The sequence below is a fragment of the Nematolebias whitei genome, chromosome 23 (genome assembly GCF_014905685.2).
Source record: "Nematolebias whitei isolate Nwh7 chromosome 23, NemWhi1, whole genome shotgun sequence".
NCBI classification, from domain to species: Eukaryota; Metazoa; Chordata; class Actinopteri; order Cyprinodontiformes; family Rivulidae; genus Nematolebias; species Nematolebias whitei.
This window is the reverse complement of record NC_056520.1, coordinates 20,862,744-20,874,633: the sequence shown is the minus strand read 5'-3', so window position 1 is coordinate 20,874,633 and position 11,890 is coordinate 20,862,744. Positions and strand designations below refer to the sequence as shown.

General features: G+C 40.8%; 1 protein-coding gene across 2 annotated transcripts; it reads right to left on the bottom strand.

The window, feature by feature from the left end:
- Nucleotides 1–379: 379 nt before the first annotated feature.
- Nucleotides 380–11,381, bottom strand: zgc:65895 (uncharacterized protein LOC393546 homolog). Of its 2 annotated transcripts, none has more exons than XM_037696553.1 (3): nt 11,320–11,381; nt 6,372–6,423; nt 380–1,477 (listed from the first exon to the last, which is right to left on the bottom strand). In XM_037696553.1, exons 1-3 carry the CDS (start codon nt 11,364–11,366, stop codon nt 1,214–1,216), a joined length of 363 nt encoding a protein of 120 aa, XP_037552481.1. In that variant the 5' UTR covers nt 11,367–11,381; the 3' UTR covers nt 380–1,213. The 2 variants fall into 2 exon arrangements, with proteins under 2 accessions (XP_037552481.1, XP_037552480.1); XM_037696552.1 differs by lacking the exon at nt 11,320–11,381 and adding an exon at nt 6,591–6,911.
- Between the last annotated feature and the right edge of the window lie 509 nt (nt 11,382–11,890).

The window sequence follows — 11,890 nt, the reverse complement described above, 5'->3', positions numbered from 1 at the left end:
AAGTTATTTTCAAGGTTAAAAACAACCACAACTCCCGCCATTCCTCAGGTCTTTAACCCCTTAAGAATTTATGTTTTGGACATATCGGACTTCCTTATTAAAATAAAACTATCACCGTTAAAGAAAACCCAAAAAGTCCACGTTACACTTGAATTTTTTTTAATTTTTTTTATTTGAGGTGCAACTGTCTAGTGCAATCGATACGTCACATGTGATGGGCTGAAGGAGCATGCACGAAAACATCAACACGCTTTTCTTCTGCTCGCCGTTTTCTCCTTTCCTCGTGACAAGTGCCGCGTTTTCGTGTTCAGCGCTCCAGTCGCACGACGAGCAACTTGCACACTTCGCTGTACAAAAACAACAAAAAACTAAAAACATGTCATTTACGTGTAAAAAAAAAAAAAAAAACTACACACGTTCCCAAAGAGTCCAGACGGTTTGATAGCAGACGAGTTCTCAGGCGGGACGGCGTCTTTTAGTGTCGAGGTCTGAGATCCTCACCTGTTCCCAACCTGAGTTCTGTTGAAAACCTGGTGCAACCATAGATAAATATATCCACACCGCCAGAGAGGCACGTAAAACATTTATATATGCATCTATGGTTAGAAACCAGGCACTTGGCAAGAGCTGAACTGGAATTGTTTCACCTGTACAAAGTTGACAGTCATGTCACCGTTCGGTACATTTGTGGACATTTATACATCGATAATAGAAATAAAAGCATTTTCCTAATAAAAAAAAAACAAACAAACACTGGTTCCCTACATGAATGCTTCGTCGGAGAACAGTCCGGAGACGCAGAGCCGCGCACGTCCCGTTTCCAGAGAAATGTTTGTCCTTTTTAATTTTGTTAAAAGTCCGTCCACGTTGTTTAAAAACGTTAAATTAAAAAAAAATAATAAGTGCAAATGCACAAAAACGGACGATGTGCTGGTGGAGAGATGGAAGGAGGTGAAACGATGGCGCACTTTCCCCGTCCATACCTTACTTTTTCTTTGTTTTGTCAAAGACGATTGTCTGAAGCAGGCGCTGTGGACGTAGCGGGGGCCGCGCACCGGTGCACCTCGGACTCTTGTCAGTTAAATTAAAGACGCAACAAAAGGGCGATGCACGATCAGTCTTAGTGGTACGACTCCTTCCTCCTCCTCATCTTCTGTCTTCCGTCCCCTCTGTCCCTCATCCTCGGCGGACGTTCGGCGTCCCCCTCTCTGCGTTACGCTGAAGCGCCGGAGCTCTGCGTGGCGGGGAGGATCTGAGCGGTTCCGGACGGGACCGGGGGCTGGGCGGCGCCGGTCGGGGATCCTCCGGTCTGGACCTGGGCCTGGAACTGAGCCATCTGCTCGGGGCTGGCCAGCGTCTTCAGCAGGTTGTTCTCCTGCTCCAGCTGAGTGTTGCGCTCGATCAGCTCCTTGATCTGCTCCTTCAGCACCTCCACCTCCTCGCGCACGGCGTACATCAGGTGGCTCTTCACCAGGTCCTGGAAACAGCGGGAGGACAGAGACGCTTAGACGTCGGCAAAACAGCTACACCTTCTTACAATGTTATTGCTAGTATCACTCGGCCCCCTGTGAATAGCAAGCGGCCACCAGGACACCAACGACTGGTCGTTAGGCCGGTGGTCCTCTATCATGTGAGCAACAAACCGGTTGATCCACTATGACAAGGTGCTATTTATAAGACTGAGTTTAGTACAGCTCCTCACACTGACCAAGTCTTTTGGATAAAAGATGAAACGTGTCAACAAGTTATTTATTTATTTTTATCCGTTCAGAGGACCTGTTTCTACCTGGATTATTGAGCACGCATCAGGATACAACATACTAGGGGTACACCGATCACAGTTTTCTGGCCCATCACCGATTTCTTAAAAGTCTGATCTGCCGATACTGATTTTGTTTTATAAGCGACACTGTCGGGTATTATACGGTCACAATGTTACAATATTATTTTATTGAAAAACATACCCTTGAAGAATATCCTCGAAACAATACAAACTTGTTTTAACTGGCCATGAGGTAGTGCTCTGAAATATAAATTAAGTTTAGATAATTGTTAAAACTAAAAAATAAAATAAAATAAAAAAATCGGTAAAATCGGTTTCTCATGCAAGTATCGGCCGATTTCAGTTTTCCCAAAATTAAGGAAATCGGGGCCGATAAATTGGCCGTTTGATTTATTGGTGCACCCCTACAACGTACCGTATTTTTCAGCCTATAAGTAGGCCTGTCACGATAACAAATTTTGCTGGGCGATTAATTGTCTCAGAAATTATTGCGATAAACGATAATATTGTTTGAAATTTAAAAATAATTAATTGTCAAATTTTAGAAGAAATGTTGATTTGTTTTGCATGTAGTATATTTTTTTGACCACCGGATGGCAGTATATGACTGAACCGAAGGATTGATAGTGAGGGAGTGAGCAGCGTGTCTCTAAGAAAAATGGGAGGGAGGCCCCTTGACGTGACATGGGCTGTCTCTCCTTCCTGTTTTTCGGTTCTCAAAATGGTGGACGCTCGGTGTAGTTTGAGCTCTTCAGCATAGCATTTTTCACGCAAAGATTCCAACTAAAAAAAATTGTAAAGTTCTCAGCTTCTTTTTGCAGAGAAAAACAACTTTTTACACAAAGGCACGGGTTTCAACTGTGAATTTTGGAGCTTCGACAAGACGAAGGTTTTTTCCCCGAAGTCAGCATGTTAGCTTAACTCGTAGCTTAGCTTCTCACCTTAGCTGCTTTTAACAATCCAAAAACGTGATTTTGGATTGTTATTGTGGACGGTTAAAACAGATTTTAAAGAGAAAAGAGAAAGGGAGGGGACCGTGAAGAGCACCGCAGTTGAGCCTTTTGTCATAGTGTCTTCAGTAGAAAGAGAGAGACACGAAGAAACGATAAAGACGATAAATGAAAATGAGGTCAATAATTTTCATTCAACATGTGATTAATTGATTTATTGTTTATCGCGACAGACTTACCTACAAGTCACACTTTTTTTGCATAATTTAGATGCTCTGCGACTTATTTATGGATTTTCCCATATTTATAACACAGTTTTTGGCTGAGATATGATTTTCATTCATTCTGACTGAAATATTGAACACTACCATTTTCAGTCGCTATATGGAGGTTGAGTAGTATGGCATGCCGTTGTGTCATGTAATAGGTAAACTGTGGCTATTAATGACGCAATCGGCTTGCCATAGACTGCCACTTTCATCCAGCTCGCTCGGACCAACCGTCAAACCAGCTGCATTTCGCCGCCCTGGTGAAATGCAGCTGATTTGACCGTCAAAGTGCATTTATTAAGTCAAAGTTCAACTGAGACACACCTTTACTATAATTTTGAGCAAAGAACTAATTGTTTTTAAGTGTTAATCTTGTTTAAGTCCTCCCGTGCACGCTCCCGCGGCCGCCATTTGACAGCCAATTGATTTTTGACACACCGGCCCACCTTTCCAGGTGGTCAGCGGTGATGCATAATAGATGCGACGTATATGGCAAAGTGACGTATTTATGTTTTTTTCCACTTCATTAGACATATTTGGACTGATGCGACTTATAGGACGGTGCGACGTGTAGGGCGGAAAATACGGTAGTCAGTTTTGTGTCACAGCCAATACTCATCTCCAACATTAGAGCATCAACAGTTCTTACAGTTATCATGAGATCATGCATGTTTTTTTTAAGGCTTGAAAAAAAAAAAACATCTATAAATCTGTTTCTTTTCATAAAACTGTCATAAAAAGCGTAGACTGATATGCATTCCTTCAAGAAAGAACTCTTCAATTGCCCAAAAACTACACTCCTGTCAATCAAAATTAATAAAAACAAAGGCGCATTTGATAAAATATGAATGAAATAAAATTACCTAATTTGTTTAAGAATGATATTTCCAAAACAGTCTCAACAACCTGGACAGCTAAAATCTATTTTTAAATTGATTGATTAGAACTGAATTATGGACGTTTGCTTTGTCAGATGTGCTGCATTATATATAAAATTTGCTTTCCATACAGTCACCACTGAAACAAGGAGTCATGTGATTTTTCTAGCGAACAGCATCAACTATTTATATATTTAACTTTCCGTTAACTGTCCGATGAGATCAATATGAAGATTATAAATGAACTCATTTGCCTCCACTTACAAAGATTATTCTTGTTTTTAAGTCAAGACAAACAGATTATCTTAAGCGCAAAGCAAAAGGCATCAATTTCAGTGTGCACGTTTTGGATTTGAGGATGTTTTTGCCATTTGTTGTGCATTTTTGACAACTTGCAACCAAATGTATCGTTTAATCAACAAAAATTAAAATATACAAAAGGTTGTCTCGCTGGGACCGTGGAAGACCAGCTAAAGAGACAAAACAGTGATTAAAAAATGGGCAAATTTTCACTTGAAGCCAAAATTCACACGGAGTTTCGATATTTGACCGTTTATAAACGTGTCACCAGTAAGTCTACAATAGATGAAGTTTAATGAGCGACAGCAAGAAAATCTGTCAGATTACCAGCGTCGTAAATGGGATTATTGTGGGAACGTTTATGAAGCATTCACACGGTTGTGATCCATTTTTCTTCTGTACGTTTTTTGGCGCGTTTCTCATCCCGCTGTTGTAAAGCTATTTCAACAAAACATAATCAAAACATTCAGCTCTTTCAGGACAAACCTGCCATGACTTTTGGTTTTGGTGCAACTTTAGCTTCTTCAAATATTTAGGCTTTTCTGCCACTTTACAGAAAAATGAACTGCGCTCATTTTACAACCTTTTACTGCTCCTTTCACATTTTGTTCTGCTTCAGCTTCTTTCAGCTTCCTTCTGCAAATTTTAACTTTTTTCATCTATTTTCAGCTCATTTCAGCTGTTTATTCAGTAGTTTTGTGCTCCTTTCAGGTGCTTTCAGCTAACTACTAAATTTTTGAGCTTCTTCCAACTTCTTTCTGCTAATTTCAGCTGCTTGTGCTCCTTTCCGCAAGTTTCAGCTTTTTCTACTATTTCAGCTACTATTTAGCTATTTTTACGTTCAATTCAACTTTTTTCAGCCTAATTCAGCAAAAAATGTGCTCTCTCCACCTTTGTCTTGTAATTTCAGCTTCTTTCTTCATTTTTAGCTATTTTCAGCTGATTTTTTGCTAATTTCAGCTTTTTTCAGATATTTTTTTGCGTTTTTAATGCTCATTTCTGCTTCTTTCAGCTTAACTGGGCAAACGTGTTCTTTCTGCTGTCTTATGCTAATTTAATCTTGTTTTACCGTTTTAGCAGTTTTTTCAGCTAATTTCAGCCGTTTTCAGATAAATTCAAGTTTTTGTGGTAATTTCTGCTACTTTCAGCCTAATTAACTTACTTCTGCTAATTTAAGCTTTTTGTGCTCCAATCAGCTTATTTCTGCTAGTTTCACCTTTTTCTGCTCTTTCAGCTACTATTTAGCTGTTTTACACTAATTTTAGCTTTTTCAGCTTATTCCACATTTTTAGTTCATTTCAGCTTATTCCACTTCTTTCTGGCAGTTTAAGCATCTTTCTGCATTTTCAGCTATTTTTTTAAGCAATTTCAGCATATTTTTTTTTTAGCTAATTTCCTAATTTTAGTGCTCATTTCTGCCTGTTTAAACTTAATAAACTTAATTCAGCAAATGTGTGTTCATTCTGCTTTCTTCTGCTAATTTAGGCTTGTTCTTCCATTTCAGCTACATCAGCATTTTATTTTTTTTAGCTAATTTTAGCTATTTTTCAGCAAGTTCTTCTGCAATAAGCATTCACACTGCATTTTCTCAGGAAAAGCAATTTGTCTAGTGTTTATTTAGGATCATTTCAGAGAACGGCTACTTTAAACACTACATCTGGATCCTTGCTTTCGTTCTCTGAGCGGAGGCAGCTTTGCTGGAGGAGGATTTGTTTAATAATCTGAGCATCTCCTCCTCGGTGGTCCCTCCCCATCCTTCCTCCTGCCTCGGCAGAGGGAACAAAATGTTCCTGCTCCGGGGTGGGAGGAGCCAATCAGGGGCAGAGTTATTTATACTGAGCAGAGGGGAGGCTGCAGCTTGCCTAGCAACACTTTGGATGGAGATGTGGAGAAGGAGCAGAGGGGGACAGCGCTGTGAGGAGAACCGAGGGAGGGGGGCGTGGACCTCAGTTTGGTCCAGATCAAGCCAGAGGTCACAAATGTACAGGGTGACACAGCAAGAAGCCTCAAACACCAGCAGGTGCAGACATCTGCAGCAAGCATTTCACTCCATTCATTCATTCACTATCACATATCTCTGTAAATATCCTTAAAAAAAAAAAAACTAACAGGTAACTGTGCACCCCCCTCTAAGAGTCTGCACCCCTGAGTTACATAAGACTTAGGAACAGATGACCCGAGCAGAACCTACCATGGCTTGTTCGATCTTGTTGTCGATGGCCACCACACTGGCACCCGAAGAGCTGAAAGACAGAAAAACAAGGCTCAGCATTCAGGATGATGTAACACTGCGGCTGACTGGAGGAAAACATCTCATCAGGTTTTAAAGCAAAACGAGGGAACATTCAGATTAAATGTGACTGTACATCCATGCAGGCAGACAGAGAGCTTTAACCCGAGCCAGCTTTACCTATTATCAACCGTCACCGGATCCTTTCCGAGAACAGAGGACAGGAACGATATGGAGAAATTCCTCAGCTGACAAACACCGAGGTCCATCGCCACCGTGTAACACTGGGAGTTCATGCTCCTCCGCGCGCTAAAAGCCCCGACCCGTCGGCTGGGAAACCGGGAGACCCAGCGGTATAAAAGTAGAAAAACGGCGCATTGTTGAACTCCGCGCGGCGGGTCGTGGTTAGAGGTCACCACCACCCGCCACCGCCGGGGCGACGGAGCAGCTCGTAGCCGGGACGGAGTACACAAAAGACCGAAGCGAGAAGCTGCAGCACCGCGAAGCTTAGCTCTCCTTCCCGGATAATGCATGCAAAGCACCCGCGTCTGATTGGCTGAGCGGGGGAGCTCATTAACATAATGTTTGAAGCGGCTTTCTGATTGGCTGAGCGGAGAGCTCATAACATAATATAAATAGAACTCCGAAGCGTTTTTCTGATTGGCTGACCTGGGAGCTCGTACTCTGATGCGCCTTTCTGATTGGCTGAGCGGAGAGCTCATTAACATAATATAAAAATAACTGATTGGAGCATCTTTTTACTTTAACTCGACTTGACACGACTGAAAACTACAAGCATGGATCCCAAGCTAACTTCCGTGTATATTTTAGCGTTAAATCACACATTATCTGTGTTTTTAAATATATTAAGTACAAAATATTTTGTCAACAAACACAAGCTGTTAAGCGGAGTAATGTCTCCCCCTATGGGTCGAAAATGGTAAAATGGGCGAAGGCGGACTTTGTTATTGTGCGTCTGTTAGCAAAATATCTCATGAACTACTGCACGGATTAAAATAAAACCTACAAGAATTAATCCTTGGATGCACATCTACAACTGGTAAACATTTGGAGTCAACAAGCTTTAAGATGGCTGCTGCAGAAAAATAAATAATTAAAAAAAAAACACAAAAACTATAAGTCATTTAACAGATTTTGACCTGAAATTGGGTGTCATGGTAGCCGAGACTGATCCACAACCCATAATCCGAGCACCAACAGGCTGAGCAAGATCTGAGATAACATTGTGCACATTAACGCTTCAGAGTAAACCGCCTGTTAGCAAAATATCTCGTGAATTACTGGATACATCTGAATGAAACTCTCTGTAAATAATCACTGGGAGTAACTCTAAAACTGATTCATCTTTGGAGCCAACCTAATTCAAGACTGCCACCACAGCAAACTGATCTCCAAAAACACAAAAATGGCTATAAGTCAGTCACTTTGACAGACATTGTGCTCTGATTAAACGTGGTAGTAGCTGAGAGTCATTTAAAACTCCTGCTCTGAGCATCACATCTCTTAGATCACACTTGTCATTTTCAAGCTTTGTCCCAAAAGGTGTCATTTCTGAACATAAGACGAGTCTAAAACTCTGGCATGAAGGACGTCGGATGATACTCCTTCAAGGAATGTTACGCCTTTATTCTGAATTATTGATCAAGAAAAGATTAAGCTAATGATTAAGCTAATTATCAATGTGCATGCTCAATAATCCAGGTAGATAAATCTAGTTTAACAACTGGGCACTTTATGTTTCAAGACTTGCATCTACTTTTATTCTTATTTTAGAAACTAAAAAAAACAACAACAACAAAATGGATGTAACAGCCTCACAGATGTGTTGCAAACTCAGAAACGTGTTCTTTTTCAATTGGCGGCATGAAGGTGTGGACTGTTGTCGTCGCTATGGAAACGGGATAAACAGCATACAAAGAAAAGGAAGTGCAATTTGTGTGCACAGCTGGGGTTGAGACAAACCAAAGCTTTGAGAGTCTCCTCTTCACCTGTTTGTTCATGACCATACAGTTTTTAATCAGAACGGATCTCAATATCTGTAAAATACAGTTACAGCTACTTTTTTTGTTTTGTTTCTTTGCTAAGGTTGATGTGCTGTGGTGGCCATCTTGAATTGGGTTGACTCCCAAATATTTGGGGAGTTGTGCCAAGCATTCAGTCAGGTGTCGCAAACAAGATACACTGGAATCCACCCGATGAACTACATCGTTTCACTGGTATTGGCTGAGAAAACGTAAATAAAATACTGTAATTTCTGGACTATTGGGCGCACCTGAATATAAGCCACGCCCACCGAATTTAAAAATAAATAAAATTGTGCATATTTATTAATAGGGGGTGCAGAATTATTATTATTTTTTTTAAAGAATCTAGATTCCTAGTCCTGGCGATTCTGAATCAATTCTAAAAGCCCATAAATAGATTTTAAAATGTGTTAAATTTTATTTTTTTCCGCTCCTACTCCTGAGCATACTGCGTATCGCATTACGTGTCCGCTCGGCCGCCGTAGAATTTTGGCCGTGTAGGCCACCGTACAGCAAGCTAGTTAGCCAGCTCCCTTTATCTGAATGGAGTCTGCTAGCTAGGGAGGACGGTGCGAATCAACCCGTTTCGTCGTCTCTAAAAATCATTTCAGATACTACAATGTTCCGGGGAAAGACCGAGCTTAACAAAAGCACGTTTTTTTTTTTTTGTTTTTTTTTTACAAGAAGTGTAAAATAAAATTACGGTACAGTATTTTGGAAATATACGACAAAATGCACAGAAGATGAAAGCGAAAGCAGCAGATCAGTGAACTCTGCTGCAAAGATTTCCCTCTCCATCTCCTGCTATATCACAAAGGATTTACGAGCAAACAGCTCAGTGGAAGGTGAGGGGTTTAGCTTCATTTTTAATAGGCTAGATCCAACGTACGTTATTCCTTCATGTAGATAAAAGCTCCACACAACTCCCAACATGAAACAAAAACAACGTGGGAGAAGTTCTGATGCAGCTGTAGCTCAAAGGTAACAGTTTTTTCTCATATTGTACTAAAACTTATATAAACAAGTTATACAACAAACTTTATATAATTTGTATTTTTAACAGGTTGAAGAGGCCAGATGAGACACATCTGCTGGAGCCAGTTCTAAATGATACAATTTATGATTTATAAATTACAGTTCAGAAGAGTTTTTGTGCAGGTTTGCACAGGTTTTGAAATTTTGTTAAAGATTTACCAAATATGAATCAATATGGTTAAAAAAAATGTGAAGTCTGTTTTTTATTTTGAGTTAAAGGTTAATATACTATGGTAGGCTGAAGTCTGTTTACTTTTGTATTTATATATTTTGAATTATTTGTCTGTGATGGACTGGAGACCTGTCCAGGTGTCCCCCACCTCTTGCACAGTGATTGCTGAATATGGGCACCAGTGACACCCGAGACTCGAAATGGAAGAAGTGGGTAAAGCGGATGGATGGATTATTTGTTCCTAGATTTTTTTTTTTTGAGAGAAATCCAGGCGGCTAAGCTAACCTAATACTGGTAATTTAAGTTACATAATTTTATGCACTCCTGTATTTGTTCCTATTTTTGTTATAAATATAAAACGATGCAAAAAGATTTGATACAGTAAGGAACCTAAAATTATTGTTTTAAATAAAGGTTCTATTTGTTTACATTGTTGTTTTTTTTCTTTTCAGCTCGTCAGTTACATAATTGAAACAAAATGTATGACCATTTCAATGGAAAAATCGTTTCTGAATCGTAAAATCGATTTTGAATCGAATTGTGTCACCAAAAATCGGAATCGAATCGATTCGCCAGACAGAGATTTGCACCCCTAATATTTAAGCCACACTTTTTAAGCCGCGGATAGTTTTGGTAATCGATTTCTCGAGGGTAGTCGTCCAAGCCTCCCACGAGCTCGGAGTGTTTTAAATGCACAATTCACACTTTGTTCGACTGGTTGCAAACACTTCGTTGTGCCCCCAGGGTGGGGAAGAGAGAACGAGGACAGGGGGAGTATGAAGTTCCCCCCACTCCCACTAATTTGTTCTGTAATTTCATTGGTTGGATTTTATTATTATTATTATTTTTACCTTTATTTATACAGGTAGTCTCACTGAGTCACGAGGACCCACCCCCTCAAGAGAGACATGTATTGGGCAGCTATGTGAGCACCCGGGTGTGACGAGGCTAAATGTTTTGGCGGCATGAAGCCAGTCCAAAAAAAAAAAAATGAAAAAAAAAAAAAAAAATCCATAAATTAGCTGCAGCATTGTATAAACCGTGTTGTTCAAAGCGTGTGGAAAAAAGTAGCGGCTTATAGTCAAAAATTACGGTAGTCTATGTTTTAGTTGTGTTGCATTCATGTACACAACCACATATGAAAAATGTGAATCGTCACCTATAAAATATTTCTGTACGGAACTGATATTTAAAGTTGTGTGTGCACAGATAAAAACAATCCAACCAACTTCATCATGAAATGTAGCCTATTTTACATTATGATCTAGATTATATCTTAAAATGTGTCCTAATTAGGGTTACACAACTAGATAATTAAAGGCAATCTCAGTGAGTCTAAACAAAGTAAGGATACTGAGCTGTGGCTTTAGCCTCAGTTGGCCTGCTATGTCAGCTCAGATTGCAATGCATTATGGTCTTTTCCCTCCGATACAGTGCACAACTTCTTGGGCACTACATGGCGGATAAAAAAACTGGTTGACTTTTCAACACAGATTGAATCTGTTGTAGATCTATTGATGACTGAGTGTTTCATTAAAATCCATTCAGTAAACAGGTGGGCACTGCACAAACCTACAGCTGTGAAGTACCGTCTATGGGGAGGGGGGAGCCGAGCACGTCCACAACACTGACGACACCATCGCAGCCACTGTTTTACCTCCTCAGATGTTTCTCCAGCTCCCAGAAGAGCAGCTTCAGGGCCATGGAGTTTGGGCCTTGTGCTGCCCCTGCCCCGATCAGCCCACTCTCTCTCATTGATGCTTTCAGGTAAAAAAAAACTAAAAAAAAACACACACTCCAACCAGAAAGAGACTAACCCTAACACCGTGCCCTGTGGCCCTCCCTAAACTGAAGGAACTTCACATCGGGGAGCAGCAGCAGAGCCCATGATGGAGCTCTGGATGTAAGGCAGTGTTTACTGAGCCTGGCTCACATGTAGACTGTAAGGTGATTGGGTGAGCACACCACACAGAGGAGGGTGGGCAGTGATGTCACGCCAGCTTCCTTTCTGCCGTTACGTAAACTGTCAGCGGAGATTAGAAAGGATTCTTCCAATCCGATCAGCCGTTTTTGACCACACACCCTGCCCCGGACTTGCTCGCGGTCGTCTAAAAGCCACTCCCTTCGGTTCACACGGCCTCCCGCTCCGTTACATGGTTCCCGCTTGTTGCACTGCACCCTCACAGGTTGCAGGGGAGTACTGGAAACATAAAGGCAAGAGTCGAGAC

What these genes read in the sequence shown, in the direction of transcription:
- zgc:65895 (XM_037696552.1), bottom strand. Translation starts at nt 6,706, where the DNA reads ATGAACTCCCAGTGTTACACGGTGGCGATGGACCTCGGTGTTTGTCAG. An exon ending in CCGGTGACGGTTGATAATAG is followed by an intron (nt 6,424 to 6,590) that starts GTAAAGCTGGCT and finishes TCTGTCTTTCAG; the next exon opens with CTCTTCGGGTGCCAGTGTGG. An exon ending in ACAAGATCGAACAAGCCATG is followed by an intron (nt 1,478 to 6,371) that starts GTAGGTTCTGCT and finishes CGCTGTTTCCAG; the next exon opens with GACCTGGTGAAGAGCCACCT.